Source organism: Terrapene carolina, unplaced genomic scaffold (assembly GCF_002925995.2).
Source record: "Terrapene carolina triunguis isolate 2854851 unplaced genomic scaffold, T_m_triunguis-2.0 Scaffold192, whole genome shotgun sequence".
Taxonomy (NCBI): domain Eukaryota; kingdom Metazoa; phylum Chordata; order Testudines; family Emydidae; genus Terrapene; species Terrapene triunguis.
This window is the reverse complement of record NW_020664543.1, coordinates 21,588,713-21,611,021: the sequence shown is the minus strand read 5'-3', so window position 1 is coordinate 21,611,021 and position 22,309 is coordinate 21,588,713. Positions and strand designations below refer to the sequence as shown.

The 22,309-nt window shown below is 47.5% G+C and overlaps 1 protein-coding gene across 2 annotated transcripts in view; it reads left to right on the top strand.

The window, feature by feature from the left end:
- The first annotated feature begins 10,731 nt into the window (after positions 1 to 10,731).
- The window catches only part of PMP22 (peripheral myelin protein 22), a 45,007-nt gene continuing 33,429 nt past the window's right edge, over positions 10,732 to 22,309 (top strand). Inside the window, exons 1-3 of one of the 2 annotated variants that reach the window (XM_024217582.2) lie at positions 10,732 to 10,953; positions 13,972 to 14,072; positions 15,089 to 15,188. In XM_024217582.2, the coding sequence (XP_024073350.1) occupies positions 13,995 to 14,072; positions 15,089 to 15,188 (178 nt within the window). In that variant the 5' untranslated portion in view covers positions 10,732 to 10,953; positions 13,972 to 13,994. Of the gene's footprint in view, positions 10,954 to 12,040; positions 12,386 to 13,971; positions 14,073 to 15,088; positions 15,189 to 22,309 lie in introns of those variants that run through there. The other variant, XM_024217581.3, reaches the window with a different exon arrangement.

Below are 22,309 nucleotides of genomic sequence, written 5' to 3'. Positions count from 1 at the left end.
CAGGTTCTCCCTTCATAACAGAATACAGGAAGTAATTGTTCTTGATGACCTTTTGCACCAGGACTTTGGTGTCATGCAGACTAAAAATAGGATTCCTCTCCTTTATTTGTAACTTGGAGCTTCAGGGCTGAGTCTGTTGGAGACAGCAGCTTCCTTTTAAGAACATGGCATCTTAGGAACCAGAAGAGGCTGTCTAGCCTAAGATGCCTGCCCTTTCTCGGTTTATTGTACTCCCACCTTCTTGCTGTGTCACCAGACGCCTGACTCCCCTCCTGATCCAGAAATAAATCTGTGGCTGACCTCATTTAGACTTTTAGCTTCCATGAACTCCCCTGGTTACCAGTTATGTGCTGTGTCCATATGTTCCTTTGTAGTAAGTTGTTCTGCCAGCATTTCCTTACCTCAGACTTTCCAAAGTGTCTAGTGATTTTTGCTATCCTGATCCGTAGGTGCCCAACTCAAGACATTATATTGGAGCCTGATATTCTGAAAGTACTGAGTGTCTTCTCCTGAGAATCAGGCCCCTCCCTCTAAGGTGTCTTAAACCGGGCACCCAAAAATAGAGGCAACCTGTAGCCACATTTGAAAATTTTAGCAGGGCTGTCCTTAGGATTTATGGGGCCCTATGCAGTATTATTAAACTGGTGCCCCTATGCCCGATGGCAGCCTGGGCTCACATGTGTATAAGGGTGGTCTTTTGAAGGATTTATTTAAAAAACTATATGTCTGAAGATCCAAGCATTTAAGGCTAAAGATGAATACTCAGGTTGTGAATCTAAAAATCTATGCAAGGGTTTTTAGAGATGTGATTTTATAATCTTCAGTAACACACTAATGAAATATTTTTAAAGCAATTTTTAAATGAAGGTCCTGTAGACTAACATATTCTGGGTAAATATCACAGTAATGCACAACTGTTTTTGTCAGTAAATTCAGAAACTGACAGTGTATACCTGGGGGTTGGCAAATGCCTGTTAAATGGCTTCATTACCACTTGAATGGCTCTTTAACAATTTTAATGTTGTGCTAATAGGGCTGGCAGGCTGGAAGGTTTTTTCACTTTTAAGTACTAGATCCCCTTCCGAGGAAGACTCACCAGGCTGCAGCAGCCAGCTGTGGTGGGAGCCTGCAGGAAGGGTCAGAACAGGGATAGGAAGAGGCAGGAGGGTGGACACTAAGACCCAGTGGTGCCCCAAATTTTCAGGTGCCCTATGCAGCTGCGTATGCCTAAGGATGGCCCTGAATTTTAGCACGTATTCCTAAATTCCTTGGGCAAAGTCCTGACCCCAATGAGGTCAGAGGGAGTTTTGCCCCCCCCACACACCCCTCCCCACACCCATCAGCTTTATCAGTCTTTCAGATTTTGTTCTGTTACATCATCTCAAAGATTGGTCTTTTCCAATTAGCCAAAAGCCTTTAAACTCTTCCTGTAATTTATGAGATTTTAAATGCAGTGTCACAGTTAACTGGCCGTAAATGTCTTCTCTCTGTCCTACCCTTTCAATACACTTTGGACTCTGTGGTTCTTTGCTTTAGTCTTAACTGGAGGAATTTCAGTTGCAGCCTCTCTAATTTCTTTCTCAAATATTTTCCAACTTTCTAAAGCAGATTTCCCAGACATTACAGAATTCCCTATTTCCTTAGGGTATTTCATATTCTCTCCAAGCCAACTTTCCGCAAGTCAGCAACGCTCATTTTGCTTCCTCTGGCACTTGCCATCTTCTAAAAATCCCATAATACTGTGGCCACCATATCCCAAATGCTCCTCAACTTCAGTCTTGTTTCTTCTACATGATATGGCCTATGCAGATCCCCAGACATACCCTGCCACAAGACTCATGCTTGTGGCTCTTCAGAGGAATATATTTGGGGTGAAATTCCCCTGTTTGGAGGGTTTATGTAGACTTCAGTGGTGCATTTGCCTCACCATGGTGGCTGTGCACAGATGACCTTCACCTTCACCTTTGGAGAACAATCTAGTGGTGAGTGAGCTTTGTTTATTAGATTTATCTCATTTCTTAAGATTAAGTTCCCAAAAGCATCTGTCTGTGGTGAGCACAGCAAGCTACATAAAGTAGCTGTCCTGCCTGGTATCTGCTGACACCATCGGTGCCTTTTCTTTTGTGATACCTTCTGAATTCTTCAAGTTTCCCCCAACCAAAGTTCTGTCCTTCTTACCTGCCTCCACTGCCTTTATAACCGTCTTCCAGTCAGAGTCCTTTCCCTTGCCCTGGGTCCAAGGATTACCTGTCTGCCTGTATTGCTGTTTTGCTGCAACAAAATTCCTGTATCCGCCAAACTGTTGCTGGAATTAGTGTGTGGAAATTTCCTTGCATCCAACAGTGGTGGTTCTGCCCTTCTTCCTCCTGGCTTTTCCCCATCGTATCAGTCAGTGAACTCTGTATGTGTGATAGGCTGGTAAATCGGTTGTTGGTGCATGCAGTCAAGTAGTCATCATCATCATCATGTTCCCATTACGCCTCCTCAGGGGCGCTGGAACAATCTTTATAGTGGGGGTGCTGAGAGCCATTGAACCAAACTGTAAACCCTGCATATGATGGAAACTACTTCAAACCATGGGGTGCTGCAGCACCCCCCGCACCGCTAGTTCCAGCGCCTCTGGTGTCTAGGGCAGCGACGAAGCTCCTCCACTCCTGTCTGTTTCTGGCAAGTCTTTCAATGGTTCCCCAGCTGTGCTCCTGGTTTTTCAGCTCGGCTTCCATAGCTCTTCGCCATGTTGTTTTCGGGTGGCCTCGTTTTCGCTTGCCTTCAGGTGTCCATCTTATTGCTACTCTGGTGATGGAATCAGTTTACATCCAAAGCACATGGCCAAACCATCTCCAATGCAACCAAACACCTTCAGCTTTCCACTTAAAGATAAACCCTGTTTCAACCCAATACCCAGTCAAAGAGTAACAACCACATTATCAAGGAGCTGTTGTAAAAAGAAGGTTTGCTCTGTTTAGGGAAAAAATCAGTGAGCATCCCTGGGGAGCTATACATGGATTAGGGTGACATAAAAGCTTGCAGAAAACTTCTGACATACATTGTGGCATAAACCCAGTTTAGTATGCTTTGGGAGACCCTCCCGCAAAACAGTAACCGCAGCCAGAAAAAAACCCATCACTATATGATGGCTCATAGAAAACTCTTCAGTTAAGCTATGGCTAAAGAAAATTCAAGAAATATAAGATATAGAACAGATCACAGCTCAAAAGCAACAGTCCCAAGATTCCTGAGAGTTGTCTGATGACTGCCAGCTTGGGCAACAAGAAGGAAGGAACCATGTAAGTCTCTACAACTTGAGCTAAAGAGCCCTGTTCTGTAGCTAAGAGCTGTAACGGATGCACATCCTCTGTGGATACAGCACACAGGGGGACTCATAACATGCAGTGACCAGTGAGTTTCATTCAGCTATATATCTATTTGCAACGTACAAGAAACAGTCCCAAGTAAGAATAGGCCTGAGCTAAAACCCCTGCTTCTGTACCTCTCCATAAATAACAATGTCACTGAAACATCTGAGTCCATACATAGAACCACGCTACAACTAACATGCTATATCGGGTAAAATCCTTTCCCCACTGAACTCAAGGGAGAGTTTTGTCATTGACTTCAATGGAATCAGAACAACAATGTTGCACTGATTGCCTATGTACCAAGATGCATATAGTGATACCTTACTAAAAGAAACACTAGCTCTACTAATGCAGGCGTTCACAACCTTTTACATACCTCTCCGCTCTCCCTCCCAACCCCCATGAGTCCCCTCCCATTTAGCTAGGACCTTGCTCCTGTTTAGTAACATGGGGCAGGCGGGGAGGGTAGTCATGAGCTTCTGATACCTAAGAACCGCCATACTGGGTCAGACCAAAGGTCCATCTAGCCCAGTCAATGCCAGGTGCCCCAGAGGGAATGAACAGAACAGGTAATCACCAAGTGATCCATCCCCTGCTGCGCACTCCCAGCTTCTGGCAAACAGAGGCTAGGGACCTGTTCTCAACCTCAGCTGGTGTCATGACCCAAGGCTGAGAACCTACATAACTAATCAATAACACTTACCTGTATAGTTAACTCTATGTATATATGTGAATATTATTCTGTGCATGTAATTATGAGTGTACTTCTGACCCACCTATAGCTATCTTATACAAATAAACAAATTATATATATAACCTTTATCTCTTCTAATATCACTATATATATATATATATAGTGGAGGAATTTCAGTTGCAGCCTATATATATATATATATATAAGTGATTTTAGAAGAGATAAAGGTAAGGTCCACAACCTGTCTCCATCTCTCTGCTCCATCTATACCCCATTCTCTTATGCTGTATGAATTCCACGTTGCTGATCCCAGTCTAGATCTCTGCCCCTTCCCCTCCACAAGTACATTCCGAACCTCCTGCTGTGTATGGCTTTAATCAGCAGGGTATGAAACAGGAAACAACTCCCAAAGGTTCTGCTGACAAGGCAAGGCTATGGGGTTAAAGAAACCCATCTGTGGAAAGACATACAGTGAAAGTCCTGTCTTTTCAAATACACTGGAATAGCTTGTAAATAGAGTGGTCAAATTCATCACTGGTATAGGAGGCACACCAGGAATATTCTGGCATGTACACACAGTAGATGATGATGAGGCACTGGTCATGACTTCATAGGTACGATTGCATTGAAAAATGTGGTTAAAGTGCATATGTATATTTACATACACATCACCCCTACACACCCTCCATCTCGCTCACAAACACACGTGTGTGCACCCACAGACACACACACACACAGCCTGCAGTTCACACTCTTACATGCATGTTATTTCGATTCCATTAGGACAGACTGGCCTGGAGTCTAGACCCTATTCAGCTTTCATGTGAATGTTCAGGACTGCGTGTTCATTTACTGCAGAAGCTAAATGACTGTACTTAGAGACTTCAAGTCGCTGCTTTTACATATTGCAACAGGGTGGCTTGCTCCTTGAAGGGCGATAGCCCTGGGGCCAGCCAACCCAACTTATTAAATAGGCATGCCTGAACAGGGATTTGCAGAGAGCTAGAAGGTTCCTGCAGGTTGCAGGGAACAGAAGGCTGCAGAGACTTTGAGACACCAGAGAAACAAGAAAGGGAACAAGAAAGGGAAGAAGGAGGATCCGGGGAACTACAGGCCAGTCAGCCTCACCTCAGTCCCTGGAAAAATCATGGAGCAGGTCCTCAAGGAATCAATTCTGAAGCACTTAGAGGAGAGGAAAGTGATCAGGAACAGTCAGCATGGATTCACCAAGGGCAAGTCATGCCTGACTAACCTAATTGCCTTCTATGAGGAGATAACTGGGTCTGTGGATGAGGGGAAAGCAGTGGATGTGTTATTCCTTGACTTTAGCAAAGCTTTTGATATCGTCTCCCACAGTATTCTTGCCAGCAAGTTAAAGAAGTATGGGCTGGATGAATGGACTATAAGGTGGACAGAAAGCTGGCTAGATTGTCGGGCTCAACGGGTAGTGATCAACGGCTCCATGTCTAATTGGCAGCCGGTTTCAAGTGGAGTGCCCCAAGGGTCGGTCCTGGGGCCGGTTTTGTTCAATATCTTCATTAATGATTTGGAGGATGGCATGGACTGCACTCTCAGCAAGTTTGCAGATGACACTAAACTGGGAGGAGTGGTAGATACTCTGGAGGGTAGGGATAGGATACAGAGGGACCTAGACAAATTAGAGGATTGGGCCAAAAGAAACCTGATGAGGTTCAACAAGGACAAGTGTAGAGTCCTGCACTTAGGACGGAAGAATCCCATGCACTGCTAGTGACTAGGCACCGAGTGGCTAGGCAGCAGTTCTGCAGAAAAGGACCTAGGGGTTACAGTGGACGAGAAGCTGGATATGAGTCAACAGTGTGCCCTTGTTGCCAAGAAGGCTAATGGCATTTTGGGCTGTATAAGTAGGGGCATTGCCAGCAGATCGAGGGACGTGATTGTTCCCCTCTGTTCGACATTGGTGAGGCCTCACCTGGAGTACTGTGTCCAGTTTTGGGCCCCACACTACAAGAAGGATGTGGAAAAATTGGAAAGAGTCCAGCGGAGGGCAACAAAAATGATTAGGGGGCTGGAGCACATGAGTTATGAGGAAAGCTGACGGAACTGGGATTGTTTAGTCTGCAGAAGAGAAGAATGAGGGGGGATTTGATAGTTGCTTTCAACTACCTGAAAGGGGGTTCCAAAGAGGATGGATCTAGATTGTTCTCAGTAGTACCAGATGACAGAACAAGGAGTAATGGTCTCAAGTTGCAGTGGGGGAGGTTTAGGTTGGATATTAGGAAAAACTTTTTCACTAGGAGGGTGGTGAAGCACTGGAATGGGTTACCTAGGGAGGTGGTGGAATCTCCTTCCTTAGAGGTTTTTAAGGTCAGGCTTAACAAAGCCCTGGCTGGGATGATTTAGTTGGGATTAGGTCCTGCTTTGAGCAGGGGGTTGGACTAGATGACCTCCTGAGGTCCCTTCCAACCCTGATATTCTATGATTCTATGACTCCTGCCAGGTAGGACAGGGAGCAGCCTGATAAAAGCAGGGACTTGAGGGACTCTATTTTGGGGACTTTGAGTTTTGTTCTGACCTTTTACATTCATAAACTCAGACCCCTAGGAGGGGTGTGTGCACAGAGAAGCCTGTGTGGAGGGGAAATGGAGGCAGAGTTCTGTAGATCCACCCCTGGCCATGAGGGGGCGCTTGGGAGGCAGTTGACCCTGTCACACATATCTTGGTTTTGCGATCCCAATCCTCATGCCAAACAGAACTGTCTACATTGGTATCTATGGAGCGAACATATGCCATATGCCCTTTGGGTGCCACCATTTTAGAAGCATTCCTCTTTCTGTTTAGTTTCCGTGTTATCCTAACAGACATTTATCAAGCACGTTCTGTTTGCTGAAGGCATAAAGAATAGCCCTCCTAGAAGCTTATTCACATGATTGAAATATTTGGAAGCAGCTTGGTATCAAATCCCTAGAGCTATAAGGGAAATCACATGCTCAATAAATATTTCCAAAGCCCCGGTCTGTTTGGCTAAAGTGCATTTCCAAAAAGAGACAAAACTCTGCTGGAGGAATGTCTGCAGAATGGGCTCTTTGCTGTGCACATCCTCTTTATTTCCTTCTCCCTGGCTCTTTGCCAGCGAAAGCTTCCTCACCCTTGGGCCACTCTTCTCTCCTATTGGAGTTTCACATATTTCTCTCTTGCTTAAAAAGCTAGGTTTGGCTCCATTTTCAGAATCCCTGGAAAACAAGAGTTTATTCTCTCCCATTTACATGGACAGGAGTTCTGCTCACACAATCAACCCATCTGGGTGCTTTTATGGCCCTCATCGCAGAATGAATTGAGCTCCCTCTTAAGCGTAAGTTGCGACAGACCTGTACTTATGCCTGTAGGTCCATTGGAAATCCTTGTGGGTGCTGCTTAATGTGAGTGGGGGCATATTAGGCCCAAACTGTAGGGAACGTCCTGTACTAGCTGGGGGGAAACAGCCAGGCATGTCCTCTAGCCCTAACTCCCATGGGCTATGGTTAAAGATGGACAGCGTTTGTAATTCCAGGTGAGTTCAGCTCTCTCGCTGTGATGAAATTGGGGTGAGATCATGGCTGACCCTGCACAGGTGCACAAATGGGTGACAGGTCCTGGGGAGCCTTCCCTCTGGCCTGGCATCCCTGCACAGGGATGGGGTCACGCTCCCACGGCTTGCGTCTGGGACTTTTGAGGGTGCAAGTGGTGCTGTGGTCTGCTGTGAGAGCCTGCACAGGGAGGGAAACAGACAACTGCAACCAGAACAGCGCCCCCCCACGGCCACTGGGCAGAATTCTGCTGGTGCTTGACGGTTGGGATTCTCAAAATGCCTAAGGGACTTGGATGCTTGGTTCTCTTTGAAAATCAAGGGGAGTTGGGCACCAAATCCCTCTGGTGCTTGAAACATCTCGACCTGAGTTTTGTGGAAAATTGCTGCATTTCACAGGCCTTTTGCACTTGAATCCTGGTGCCAAAATTCCTGAAGAAATTTCACTTCCAACACACACACACACATATACATTGTGCAGGCAAAACCTTGCTGGATGCATACACACTTCCATTTAAACATACTATCGGAACCGAATCCAGGTGGTGAAATCCTAATGCCATTAGAGTCAATAACAAACCTCCCACTGACTTCATGGGATTTCACCCCAAGAGGCCACACATCAGCCCCATTCTGAGTACTTGATGATGCCTATTCCTCTTACAATTCACACTTCCAAAATCTGATGAGGCTGATGTAAGAGGAGCCCCCAATTCTTTGTGCCCTAATAATTGTCACCCAGGACACATCCCCTAAGCCTCCCCCCAACTTGTATTGAAAAGACTCCCTGAAAACTGCTTATTTATTGCTTTCAAGAGGGAATCTTTGAATTGCCATTACTGCAGAAGAGCTGTAAACCAGAGCAGCTATATCACTACCTCTCAGGGTACGTCTACACTGCAATAAAAACACAGTGGCACTGAGGGCTTGGCTACACTTGCGATTTAGAGCGCATTAAAGCAGCCCCAGGCGCACTAGGTCATTACCCATCCACACTGGCAAGGCATGTAGAGCGCTCTGACTCCACAGCTAGAGCACTCCTGGTACTCCACCTCTATGAGTGGAATAACATTTGATGTGCCTTGGCTACAACACCCGGGCGTCAGTGTGAACAGGATGTTGCATTACTGCGCTCTGAACGGCCTCCGGAAATGCCCCAGAATCCCCTTAAGTCAAGTGGCCACTCTTGTCATTGTTTTTGAACCACTGCAGGAATGCGGATATGCCCTTTCAAAGCTCCGTTTCTGACAGCCGGCATGCTTATCTGCTCCGAGACAGAGCAACCATTACTGTGGAATGCTGTGTGTGTGTGTGAGAGAGAGGCAGGGAGTGGGGAGGTCTGTGCTGTCTGAACTTACAAGACAGCATGCTGACATGCTCTCAGCCCTCCCCAAACCCACTCTCTCTCCCCCCGCATACACACAACACACTCCCTGTCACACTCCACCCCCCCACATTTGAAAAGCATGTTGCAGTCACTTGCATGCTGGGATAGCTGCCCATAATGCACCGCTCCCAATGCCACTGCAAGTGCCGCAAATGTGGCCACACCACTGCACTTGAAGCTGTCAGTGTGGACAGACTACAGCGCTTTCCCTACTGCGTTCTCCGAAAGCTGTTTTAACTCAAAGTGCTCTACATCTGCAAGTGTAGCCATGCCCTGAGTCTCAGAGCCTGGCTCAATTGACTTGGGCTCACAGGGCTAAAAATTCCAGTGTAGTCGTTCGAGCTCGGGCTGGAGCCTTGGCTCTGAGACCCACCCCCCTTGCGGGGGGGGGGGGGGGTCTATGCTGCCATTTTTAGCCCCACAGCCTGAGCCCCCTGAGACCGAGTCAGCTGATCCAAGCCGGCCGCAGGTGTGCCACAGCTCTTTCATTGCAGTGTAGACGTACCCTCAGTGACCAAGGCACCCTTGAATGCTGGCCCCTCTGACACCCTCCTGGCCTACAGAGAAACTCTGTGCTCTCTGCTGTTTTCTGTAAGTCAATCACTCTGCATGTCGCTGACTCCAAGAATGTAGGCGTTATGTGTAAGCAAGCAATTGCGCAGCCTTTGAAATAGACAAGCTGTCTTTGCCTATCAGGAATGATCAGTGTTTGAGTCCTACCCCCTAGACTGCAGATGCCTGTAATTCGGTTTGATGAAGCGCTTGAACTGAAGGGAGTGGGTTGAGAGAATATTGTTCCCTCTTGTTAAAGGTACATCAGAGATAGACAGATGGGTATGTATGGGGATGGATGGATAGATAGCAGGGAAGGAATATAGAGGCCACTTTGTGTTCTCCATTACCCCATGAGATTCTGCACCAACTCCACTGACTTTAATGGATTTCGTCCACTTTATAGCAGTGTAGTTGAGATGGGAATCTGTCGCTTGGGACCAGCTTCAGACATCCGTAGTCACTTCACAAAGCTCCTCATGCCTCAAGTAACACTGCGGAAAGGCACTGGGTGACTCAAGGACTATCCGGTTCCATTAAGAAGGGTGTGTGTAAAAGAGGTGTGGAATCTGGATGTAAGTGATCATCACCCCACCTGGACAACTCCGCCAGACTCTGTGACTTGCCCAAACATTTTGTGTGATCACATGCTGCAGAACCAGCAACAGGTGGTTTTGAACCACATTGTTTTAATTTTTTTAGTGAAAATAGTCAACTGGGTGTTTAAAAAATATACATAGCAGCAAAACAACATCACCTTCCAAAAGAGGTTAGAAAAGGCCCCTTGTTAAGCAAATAATACCCAATAGGCCAGTCCTCAGCTGGGTGTAGATGCTCTGAAGTTAATGGAGCTGCACCAATTTCCGCCAGCTGAAGATCTGACCCTAACCCCCCAGCAGCGCTGTCTAGCAGCTTCCCTCTCCCTTCAGGCCTGGAAACATTTAGCCTGGCTGATTTGCCAACCCCTTGAATGACAGCTTCCCGAAGGAGATCACTATTTATTGTTCTAGCATCCAGGGCTTTGATTAAGCCTTTAAACTGGGACGGAGGCCTCTCAGCCACTCCTTTCTATTTAATCTCCAGCACCCCCTAAATAGCCCCTGCGTGCTGGGCTGTGTTCTGGGGAGGAGATAAAGATAGGAGCTGTCTCTTTAAATACTAGAGGCTGTGCTCTCTCAGGCCACCGTGACATATCTGGGCGTTGGACTGGGGGATGAATAAACAGTGAATGCACCAGATCTGTGGTTTCAGAGAAGGGCTCCGATACGCCAGGGATCCCCCTTTCAACTCGACCCCACGCCACGAGTGGCTTTTAGCATCCTCTGGGATCCTGCCCCTGCTGGAGGAACTTTAATGCACGTTGAGCTGGCTTCCTAGGAGCTACCATTGCCAGGAAGGGCGGCACGCTTGGAGTTTGGTAAGTCTTTGGTGGTGAAATCCCAGCTGAGCTCTGCCAGCAAACCCCCCCCCCCCCCCGCGCCAGACAAGCAAAGAGAGGGGCGCTTTCTACTGCCTTTTCTCTTCCCTGAACTGTGACTCATCTCCAAAGCGCCATGCAATTTGGAGACGCGCATTTACAAGGAAATAAGCGAGTGGCAAACATGCGCAATTGTATTTGGATGAGCCTAACACATCGAGACCATTAGAGAGCCAGGCTTGCTTTGCATCTGCGGGTGAGCGCGGGAGAAAGCAAAGAGGCAAGAGACAGAAGCAGCAGCAGCAGCAAAAGCAAAGTCTGGTGCATCTAAATTAGGCTGACACCGCTCTTCGGGACTTCGTGAAGCGCTTGGGGATCCGGGGGTGGATGAGTGTTGGAGGTGCAGAGTGAATGGTTTGGTTTCCCAGAGGATTCAGGAGAACAGGGGGCGTGTATCCCCCCCCCCAACCGGGCAGATCTGAGAGGGGTGAGGAGCTGGGGTTACTGAGCTCACCCCGTGTGTGTGCTCAGCCCCGAAGCCAGGCTGCGCCCTGCGGGTTCCCGGAGCGCGCGGCGGCCACTTGCACGGTGCCTGGCGGAGCTGGCATTTCCCCTGCTGCAGCCTCCTGCCCCTCGCCAGAGCGCAATGGGGAGTCTCCCCCGGCTCTCCCGGCCGCTGCCCGCCAGGAGCCCGCAGGCTGCCGGGGGGGGGGGGGGCTCGGTTGGAGGCAAGAGGAAGCAGCCCCCATGTGGAGCGCCAGGCCAGTGGCACGGATGCCCCTGCAGCCCCCAGGGCTGCAGCCGCCTCGCCTCCCTCCCTGCACAAATCGAAGGGATCGGGAGCAGCGCGCAGAGTGGATCCTCTGGGGACTGGGTGTCTCCGCTCATACACCGGGAGGGGGGGGGGCTCCCCGACCCCACCCTGCCAGCGCCGCCGTGTAGGGTGCGGCCGCTCTGAGGTGCTGCTGGGACGTGCGGCTCCCCCAAGCCATGGGCTCGCCTCTTCCCCACGTGGGCTGATGAGACGGGGGGGGGGGGGGGGGGGGGCGGGGAAAGTGCCGAGTACAGCGTGATCCAAACGGGTGTGAGTAAAAGTTCCCTGCTGCGGCGAACAAGCGAGTGTCTTTCTCCTGCGGGATTATTTATAGCCGGCTCCGCTGCCTGGCCGGGCTCCCTCTGCCTGACCCAGGGACACACCCTGCGGCACAGACGCAATCCGGGGCGTTGTTCCTCGTTAAAGGGGAAACTTTATAACTTCGCGCTTTGACCTCCCCGCCTCCCTCTCTCCAGCCCCCTGGCTCAGTTTGCCGTGGGCAAGGGGACTGGCGCATACCCGCACCCACGGGCTGGATTTGCTCCTTTGCTTCGGTTTGATCTTTTGGGGCCAGTCGAGCCTCTGGGACGCCGCTTGCTGGGTGACTATTGGAGAGACGTAAGTAGCAGCTGTACCGCCCAGGAGCGGGTTATTTTCGATAGTGGAAGCGAGGGGAGGATTTGGGGGAAGACGGGGAGATCCCAGTAGTGTGGCAGTGTATGGTCCCCACCCAGGAGCTGTCTTGCCTGGTGGTGTCTGTCTGCAAATAAATCCCCTTCATCTTCAGCGATTCTGCTTGTCAGTGGGTCCCCTGTTGCTTGGTTATGCTGGGTTCACCCTCTTGTTCTGTAGTAATCTCTGTGCCAAAACCACTACGTTGTTGTGTTGTGTGTGTGTGTGTGTGTGTGTGTTTAAAGCAGATTCACTCCCCTATACGGATTCCATTAACCTACTTCAGACCTGACCTCACTTTGTTATAATTAGAAACAGTTCGAAACATTGAAGAACGTTAGCTGGGTTTTTTGTCCCCCCTGAAACCCGCTTTGTATTTTTGTAACCTGGTTGATTTCCATGGGGTGTGTGCATGGACTGTTGCTTGCAGTGGGGGTGTAGCTGTGTTGGTTTCTCTATGGAAAGGCTCAGAGTTTATACACACACACACACACACAATGCGCCGTATGGTCATTTCCCTTTCTTTCCACAGAGCTATTTAACCAGCTCGGTTGGCGTTGCTCAGCTAATTGAGAAGCGCAGTAAATGCAGCAGCGGGAATGGCTGGGGCATGGCTCTCATCAAGGGGCTCCTGACTTTAATGGAGTCCAAATGTTGGCTGTGAAGTGGAGAATAGTGGCTTTGTGGAATAACGGTTTCCAGTCCCCCTCCCCCTACCTGAGCCTCTGAGCTAAAAATATTTGATCAGGGGGCTGGTTGGGGTGGGGTTTTTTTTGTTTTTTTTTAATATTTTAAATCTTTGGCTGGAAACCTAGGCTTTCATATTGTTGTGACGCTGCTTCAGGAAAAACAACCCCTTATTTTAGCTTTGGCTAATGACACTTCCAAGACAGGCTGAGCTAAGTGGAAATTTTGAGGAATGTAATGGAATTTGCATTTCTCCTTGTATCATGAGTCATCAAACTCTGGACCATGAAACTTAAAGTGTGGAAGGAAAATAATGTAGAAGTTGAAGGTTCCTTGATGTTTCACAGCATTTATTAGAACTTCCCCAGCCCTTCTTTGGGCGCCGCAAAGAAAACCCCTCTTAGATAGGGTTGCTGCCCTTTTCCAAACCGGGTGATGTCTGGCATTTCTCAAAGCTGTCTCTTTCCTTTTCAGGCTTCCAACATTTGACTCTAGTACTGTAGAGCCACACCATGGATTTCTATCCAACCCTGGGAGCCTGTCCCTTTCACATTGTAAACCCCAGTTAGCACTTTAAAAATCTCCCCTGACCTCTCCCAATAGCTGCATTTGTTTGCCAATAGAGATGTTGCACTGGGGAAGAAATGCATTTAATACAAATTGTTGAGCCTATTAAACTTGAGCCCCTTTGCTTATTCTCTGTTGCTGCAGTGCCCCCTGCTGCCTTTTCGGATCTAGTTATCCCTAAATGCTGGACACACCCCACATAGATACAAATGCAAAGGGCTGACTGCAAGGGGTTTTGCTGTCACTTAAAAGCGTGTCTCTTTTTTTTCCCCCTTCAGATCTTTCCAAAACTTCAGCCAAAATGCTCCTTTTGTTGCTGGGGATCATCGTGCTCCATGTTGCGGTTCTGGTGCTGCTCTTTGTCTCAACAATCGTTAGCGTAAGTACAAACTTTATCCTTCCGATCCCCATATGGGAACATGGGGGTCGTGAGTGTTGCCTGTGGGTTGGGGGGTGCTGGGATAGAGAAGAGGATATTTATCGCTGAGCGTCACCCTTCAGAGTGTTTTCTGTAGGAATCCTCAGGTTTCAGCCTGAAGTTCTTTAGCAATCAGAAGTCACGACCTCCGTAATTGAGGTCTTGGAGCACTTTGCACATCAAGCCACCCTCTTGGTTAGTGCCGAGAGCTGCATGTGGGTTAATTTTAGTTTAGCGCAGCAGTGGGGACCTTACCTTAAAGTAGATCAGAATCCATTGCAGAGTTCCATGTGTAAGATTTGTCCATGTAGATGAAACCAAGGGCCAGATCTTGTGAAATTAAAGGGTACACCTCCAATACCAGACCGTAATTCTTTCAGAGGCCCTGTATTAATTAACATGGCCAATCTAGGCAGACATGTTTGTGGGTTTTGATTTTTTTTTTAATGCAGAGCTAGTCACTTCCAGACTAGCTTTCAAAGGGCTTTTTTAAAAGACCTTAAAAAAATACTTCTAAAATAATCTCTAAACTGGTTGGGATTCATATGGAGCAGTTACTGTAGCTTTCCATGCTGCCAAGAAAACGCTGGAGAGGAGTGAAGTGTTTGAGAGCTTTGGCACATATTTAAAGAGAATAACAAAAGTCTCCTCTTTTAAGCAGTTGAGTTTAGAACAAGTAAAGAACAACACAGAGCATTTTCTTTCCAAACTCAATTGAAGTGTGTGTGTGTGTGTGTGTGTGTGTGTGTGTGTAAATGTAATGCTTGTGCACAGATTGAAATAAAGACATGAGACAGAAATAACCAAAGCAACGGTAAGAATGCAAAAGACAACAAGAATGAACGTGCACGATTATGTCGGATCCTTTGCAAGTGCATTTAGTTGAGCACAAGCTTATCTTTTACTTTGGTAACTCTGCTCTGCCTCCCCCCCGGGCCTTTGCTGCCGCCTCTCACAGATTTGTGCTTCTCCTTCAGCAATGGCTCAACGTTAATGGGCGTACGGCAGACCTTTGGCAGAACTGCAGCACTCTAGTGGCCCCGAGTTCCTTTCAGTGCTTAACGTCCTCCACGAACGGTGAGTGCTCTGACATCTCGTCTGTTTCTTCAGCAGTGGAGGTTTTCATCCCTTTAACTCCTCCCCCACACCTTTAGAAATAGATATGTATTGCAGAACGATCTCTGCAGGCTCTGTCTGGTACAAGTCAAGCACGATCCATCGAGGGGCTTGGTTCCGTCCCTCATGTGAGTGGTTCTTTAAGCATTGTTACTCAGGCGGTTTTGTCGATACTGCTTCTGGAATACGGTACCTGAGTAGAGGTGGAAGAATCAGGCCCTAAATAAAGATACAGAGCAGGGTGGAACTGAGGGAGAGGAATTTAACTAATTTCATGTAAAGGCTGCCATTCTATCAATGGTTCTTCTGGATTGCTCCTTACTTGTATCTGAAGTGGGCACATCTCACCTGTTTTGCAGGGGAGCCTCTGTCTGTACAGCAGCTCATCACACATTAGAAAACCAGGGCTTGATTCACTGTTGCACAGCGCTTTGTGCAGTCATTTACACCGTGCTGACTAGGTGGGGCAGGATACCTACTTTGCACTGGTGTGCATAGATGCATGAGATGCTGTGCAATGGAGGATCAGGCCCACGTGGCTGGATTCTGGGCTCAGATGTGCACATGTGAGTCATGGCGAAGTCAGCGGATCAGATTCCTGCTCTCTGTGAGATCTGCGGAATCACTCTAGATTTATGTTGGTGTAATTGAGAGCAGAATTTGGCCCATTGAATTACTAGTTGGGGAGAAGCCATGGGTCAGGTCCTGTCCCCGGCCTTGCTATATTCTGTATTTGTGGTATGTTGACAGTGCCCTCAGCTGCAGTGGGGGATGACCCCATGTGACCTCTTTGCAATATGCTCCTCACAATTATTCCTACTAGGTAATACCCAGAGAAACAAACGTGGGCAGCCCTTGGAGTGGGGCTTTTTACTGCTGTGACAAGTGTGCAGTAGTCATTCTAGGCAAGCCTCTTGTTTGCTGAAAGGGATGAAGTGTTAAAGGGCCAGAGCAGATTTGCTCTATGAAAAACACCCGCTGGGTCCTTGGGGAAGCCAGTCCCACTTCTTTTTATACTGCCTGCCTCTGTGCATACTGCTAAGCAACCAGGACAGATCCCCAACATTCCCCTCTGCCAGTGGTTAGCTGCTACTCCCAGGATGGGTCCCAACTCCCCCCAGTTATGGTGCAAGTTAGTGCTCCAGATGGTCACTTATCCCAGGGGATGGAAGGAGTTCGAGGACAGCTGACCATTGCGGACTTTCCCTGCTCCATCTCCGTTACACCAACGCTTGCTCTCCCATCTCTGCAGTTTCCTGAGCACAGTGGCTTTGCGAGAGCTAAGCATTTAAGAGCTTCCCATTCCTCGGCTGGGGTGGGCGAGTCCAGCACTCTCTACAGCCACCTGTGTGAAGAAGTTTCTCTTAAAACCTGAGCCACAGTAAACTATGCTGTTGTAGTTATCCTTATACGCTTGGTTATTTCTGTAGCGTGTATATTGGGTAAAGAGCAAGATGGGGTTTTCGTATAGATCACCTTTTACTTTTAGTTACACTTGTGTATGTCTGGAGTAATTCAGCAGAGTTGCTCTAGATTTATACTGAGCACAGGGAGCCATATCTTGCCATCCACTTTTCAGACAAGCCTGCTATCGAAATCAATGGGAGCAGAGCTCTTCTTGAAGAACGAACAGCTCAGAATTATGACCTATGAGTTTCAGAGCACAAAAACCCTGCGTAGAAGGTAGGGACCAGGTTCTGCTCCACAAGTGGAAATCATCAGTGACCCCATTTGATTTCAGCCAGGGTGACAGTGGTGTCAATGAGCTCAGATTCAGGTGTGTAGGAGAAGTCCCATGGAAAGCACATCGATCCAAAGCTAGCTTCAGGTAGCGCAGTGCCTCACGCTTTGATCAGCTGGCTTGCCCACGTTGTTTGAGGCCAAGGAGTGGCCTCTGTACACTGTGGGTACAGAATGACCAAGCGATGTAGGGGAGGCAGTGTGGTATAATGGATAGCACACTGGACTGGGGCTCAGGAGACCTGCATTCTAATACTGGCATGCTGAATGACCTTGTACCAGCCGTTTCCCCTCTCTGCCTCAGTTTCTCCCTCTTTATAAAGGGAACCATGATCCTGACCTCCTTTATAAGCCACTTTGAGATCCACTGATGAAAAGTGCTACGTAAGAGCTCAGTATAATTATCTGGACAATTTTTTAGTGGAGCGATTGGTATGGGGTTTTATTACTATCATTGCTAGCTTTAGGAATTTGCATCTTGACTTTCCTCTCAGAACAGTTTGATCCCAGCATATCCCCAGTGAGTTCACTGGAGTCAATCCTGATTTACACTAGTGTAATTGAGAGTAGAACCACATCTCCGGTCTGTGACAGTGTGACCTGCTGCCCCTGAGATGCCAAGAAAGGGGAAGGGTCTTAAGATTGAGCCACTAGATTGAACAGAACACTGGTGCTGGGGCTGGTGGGGGACATTTGCCATGTGGAAAAGGAGAGCATTGCAGGTGGTGTGTGCAGGGAGTGAAGCCTTTGTGTAGCTTGGCAAGTTCTTATCACTCTCCACCCTGCAGGGAAGTGAGTCTTTGAAAACCCCTACTACAATTTTGTAGTAGGAGTTTTCTGGAGATGAGGTTTAAAACACTCCAAACCAGCCAGTCTGCTGGTAATGAAATACTCGTGGGGACCCCATGTTGGGAGATAAACGCAGGAGCTCGCCCTGCCTCTAATTTTAACTGTACTTAAAGCAGTAGCATGTTTCTCATCTCGGGAAGAGGCTCAGATTTCCAAGGTGTTGGTGGAGTGGTTTCGGCCTTCTTCACAGCCTTCTAGCAACACCTGGTGGCCACAAGTCAGACCAGCTGTGGAAACCAGCTGGAATCTTCTGTTAGGGCACTGCAGATTACTGTAGTTATGTCCTGAATCAGCATTTGGCAATATTGGCCTTATACTGCTATCTGCAACGTAGGCAGGCTGGTTCAGATTCACTCATGCATGCTCAAAAACGGCTGTACATGTGCTTAAAATAAGGGCTGCAGTAATTGCGCCCTGAACACGTTTCCCCTCCCCCACCCCCGAAGTGGGGGAAAATCTGTTGCCCTTAAAAATGTGCCTATGCCTATTACTTCGGATAACTAAATAGCTTGACCCCAGTATTTACAGTATCCTGAACATTTTCTGTAGGGAATATTGTAAATAACAAGATAATCTTACCCTAGGCAAGAGGTTTTTTTTTAAAGGGGGAACTCTTTAGCTACTTGTGATGAGACCTGAATGCTGATGGTGATAGCAGAATAAATTACACACCCGGAACCAATGAGGGTGGAACCCTTTTAGATCCTTTCAACTGATTTATTTTTACTATTAAAGGCACACATTTGAGCAGCTAGTTTAAAAATTTGACCTGCCACTGCTAGTTGGATATTTGGATTGCCGGATTCATGCTTGTACAGTGGTGCTTTTCCTGCTTATCCCCAGCTGCTCCATTCTTGTGAGCTGGCGGAATAATGAAATCTGAGCTACTTCGAGGAGTTGTGACCCAAATCCAACGCAAGCCAGGAAAAGTCACATAAATTCAACCTTCCATCCTTATGTGAATGCTCCTCTCCTGGCATTTGCCTACATGAAGCGGGGGTTTTTCATGGGCAAAGGGGGTCTGACTACATCCATCCCTTTGCAGGATAAGGGCTTTATGCATTAGCTAAATTACTATATAGCATGGTAGCACCAAGAATCCCCTGTCTTTGGCCAGGGGCCCCACGGTGCCAGTTTCCAGGCAAACACAGAACAAAAAGACAGTCCCTGCCCCCAGAGAGCTCACAGTCTCACTCTTGCAGTTGTTTTGCATTTTGCTTGAGGCTGATCTGTTTTGTTGTGTTTTTTCAATAGAGAAAATATTGTGTGATATTTTTATTTTCTAGGTAAGGTAAGGTAAGCTAATCCGGCCCCCATTCGCATTGTCTCTGAGCACCTCACGAGTTTTACTGTGGTTTTTTCCTCCCAATCCCGCTGTGAGGTAGGGCAGTGCTATTATTTCCACCGCATAGATGGGAAGCTAAGCACAGACACCAAGTGATTTGCCCAGAGTCACACAAGAAGTCTGTGGCGGAGCATGGAAGTGAGCTTGGGTCTCAGGTCGGGAACCTAGCTTCTGGACAACTCCCCACCCCATCTGCCCCAAAAGAATTGGAGACTCTAGATGCTCTTTCTTTTTTGGGGGGGATATATCACATGAACACCTCCTCCCTCAATATATTTTCAATGTTTTCAACAGCCATATTGTTTCCATCTTCTACGCTATTAGCTAAAAGTATACTTATTTCCACCCCTCCCCGCCAATACAAACTATGTTCCACAAGAGTCCAGGGGAGACTCATGGGAATGTGTTTCCAATACCTACGCCATGCCTGTTGCACAGTATCCTAAAAAGCTTTAGGAAAACGTTTATCTTTTTTCTGTGCCTCTGCCAAAGACACTGCTCAACATTTAGTAATGTGGCACTAAATTCCACCCTTGGGGGCAGATATGAAATTCCCATTGAAGAATTTGGCAGAATTTAGTCCTTTGGTAGAGATGATTTCTCCTCCTCCGCCCCCCAACCCATCATAAGAGTTAAGTCTGTATTGTGGAGTAATCACTTGCCAGATTTCCCCCTCTTTTGCTAAACTCCCGTACCGCCTCCTGCAACATTCATCATAATTGTTAGCAATTAAATAGGGCCTGATCTTTCATTTTGGAAATGAATGGGCGTTTTGCCATTGACTTCATTGGGCTCCACATCAATTGCATAGTGCTTATACTTAGACTGGAAACTCTGCGTAGCAGAGTCTGCATTTGTACAGCACCTGGCACAGTGGGGTCCTGGTTCAGGTGCTACAAAGACCTCATAATAATTGTTTGTTCATAGATCCCAGAGCTTCATAAATTTTAGTGATGGGAAAATGATGGCACAGAGGGGCTAAGGAACTTGCTCAAAATCAAACAAACCCAGTTCTGTCCAACTTCCATTGATTGGTAGTTGAGACTGGAATTTTCAGAAGAGCTTAGAATGTTGGGTGCTGAAAGCCAAGCCATGTGTCTCCCAGCAGGAGATGGTGGGTGCTTTGGAGAACATGGTCTTTGTTTAGGGGCCTTCATGGGAGCTGAGCTCACTGGAAGATCTGGTCCCAGTGGCGGGTGCTGAACATTTGAAAATCTGGTCCTGAGCTTTTGACTTTTCAGCCTGTGCCATGCAAGTCATGCCTTTGAAATCAGAGGGTGGCACAACCAGACCCCAAGTTAAACATCTGGGAACAGAACCTAGTTCTCCTGACTCCTAGTGTTTAGGTGCAAGCCACTAGCCCACGGTTCCATTTGGAACTTGTAAACTTTCAGCAGCTGGTGGGGTTGGCTCCCAGTCGAAGCTGAATGATGACTTCAGGAATTTCTTTCGGAGCATATGAGTCTGACAGGCATGTTGCAATACTATGGAAGGACGCTTAGAGACGAGCAAGCGTCACAATCAGTGTGGGATGCCCCGTTCCTTTGGCTTTCATGTCTGTGGGCTGATTGCTTTGTTTGCAGCATTTGCTTGCTAGATAATATCATTTTTCAAGAGGCTGAGAATTATGCCAAAAATGTTGCAATCGCTGCTTAATTTAAGCTGCCTGGCATTCCTGGAGCAGATTTATCTGAGGAATTCAGCACTGAATCCCAGAATTGTATATTTAACAGGCTATGGATCAGATGCTCAACTGGCAGGGGCGCTGGAACAATTTGTATAGTGGGGGTGCTGAGAGCCATTGAACCAAACTGTAAACCCTGGAGATAATGAAAACCACTGTAACCCTGTATATAACGGAAACCACTTCAAGCCAGGCAGGCAGAACCCCTAGTTCCAGTACCTATGTAGTAGTGTAAATCTAATGAAGTCTGGAGTTATGCCAGCAGAGATTTTTGACCCTATGAGTTTTAATGCTCTTAAGTAGAGCTGGACAGAATTTTTCAAACTTTTTTTGTCAAAAATTCCCCCCTTCCACCCCCGCAAAAAACAGAATTTTTCACAAGATCGTCCAGTTTTTTTTCCCACCTTGCAATTTTTATTTTTCAAACATTTTTTTTTTTTTTTTTTATGGAACCTTTAAATGGACAACCCCTGCCCCGCCCACTCCCGCCGGCTTAAGGATTGTTCGGTAACATGTTTTTCCTGTTTCCTCTTTCTGTTCCTCAAATTGCCACTCTGTGACTTTGTTGGTTGGCTTGGTCACTGCTTGGGATTGTGGGTATCCTTTAGTAATTGACGGGATTGGTTTTTTGAAAATAATCCCATGGGAACTTTGCACACTGCAAAGCAGATGGTTACTAAGCACCACGGGAGGGAAGGGACTTTCCAGTTTGCTGATATGATGGCCACCATCTTGGCCCATACATCAGGAATTGGAAGGGGGACCTGTACAGCTAAAAGCATAATCTGCTAAGCTTGAGCTAAAAGAGCCAAGGCTCACTTGCTGCAGGCCCATAAGAAACGCCTGCCCTTCTGTGGATTGGGCACAGAGCAGGACCTGTGACACATGCCCACCTGTGGGTTCCACTGACTGTTCTGAAGACGGCTCTTGCAACACGTGGATACCTCACAGCAATACAGCCTCTGATCCTGGACTGACTGCTCTGCATTGCTCCACTGGCGCACCACACCCTCAACATAAGAAAGGCTGTACCGGGTCAGACCAAAGGTCCATCTAGCCCAGTATCCTGTCTACCGACAGTGGCCAATGCCAGGTGCCCGAGAGGGAGTGAACCTAACAGGCAATGATCAAGTGATCTCTCTCCTGCCATCCATCTCCACCCTCTGACAGACAGAGGCTAGGGACACCATTCCTTACCCGTCCTGGCTAATAGCCATTAATGGACTTAACCACCATGAATTTATCCAGTTCTCTTTTAAACTCTGTTATAGTCCTAGCCTTCACAACCTCCTCAGGTAAGGAGTTCCACAAGTTGACTGTGCGCTGCGTGAAGAAGAACTTCCTTTTATTTGTTTTAAACCTGCTGCCTATTAATTTCATTTGATGACCCCTAGTTCTTGTATTATGGGAATAAGTAAATAACTTTTCCTTATCCACTTTCTCCACATCACTCATGATTTTATA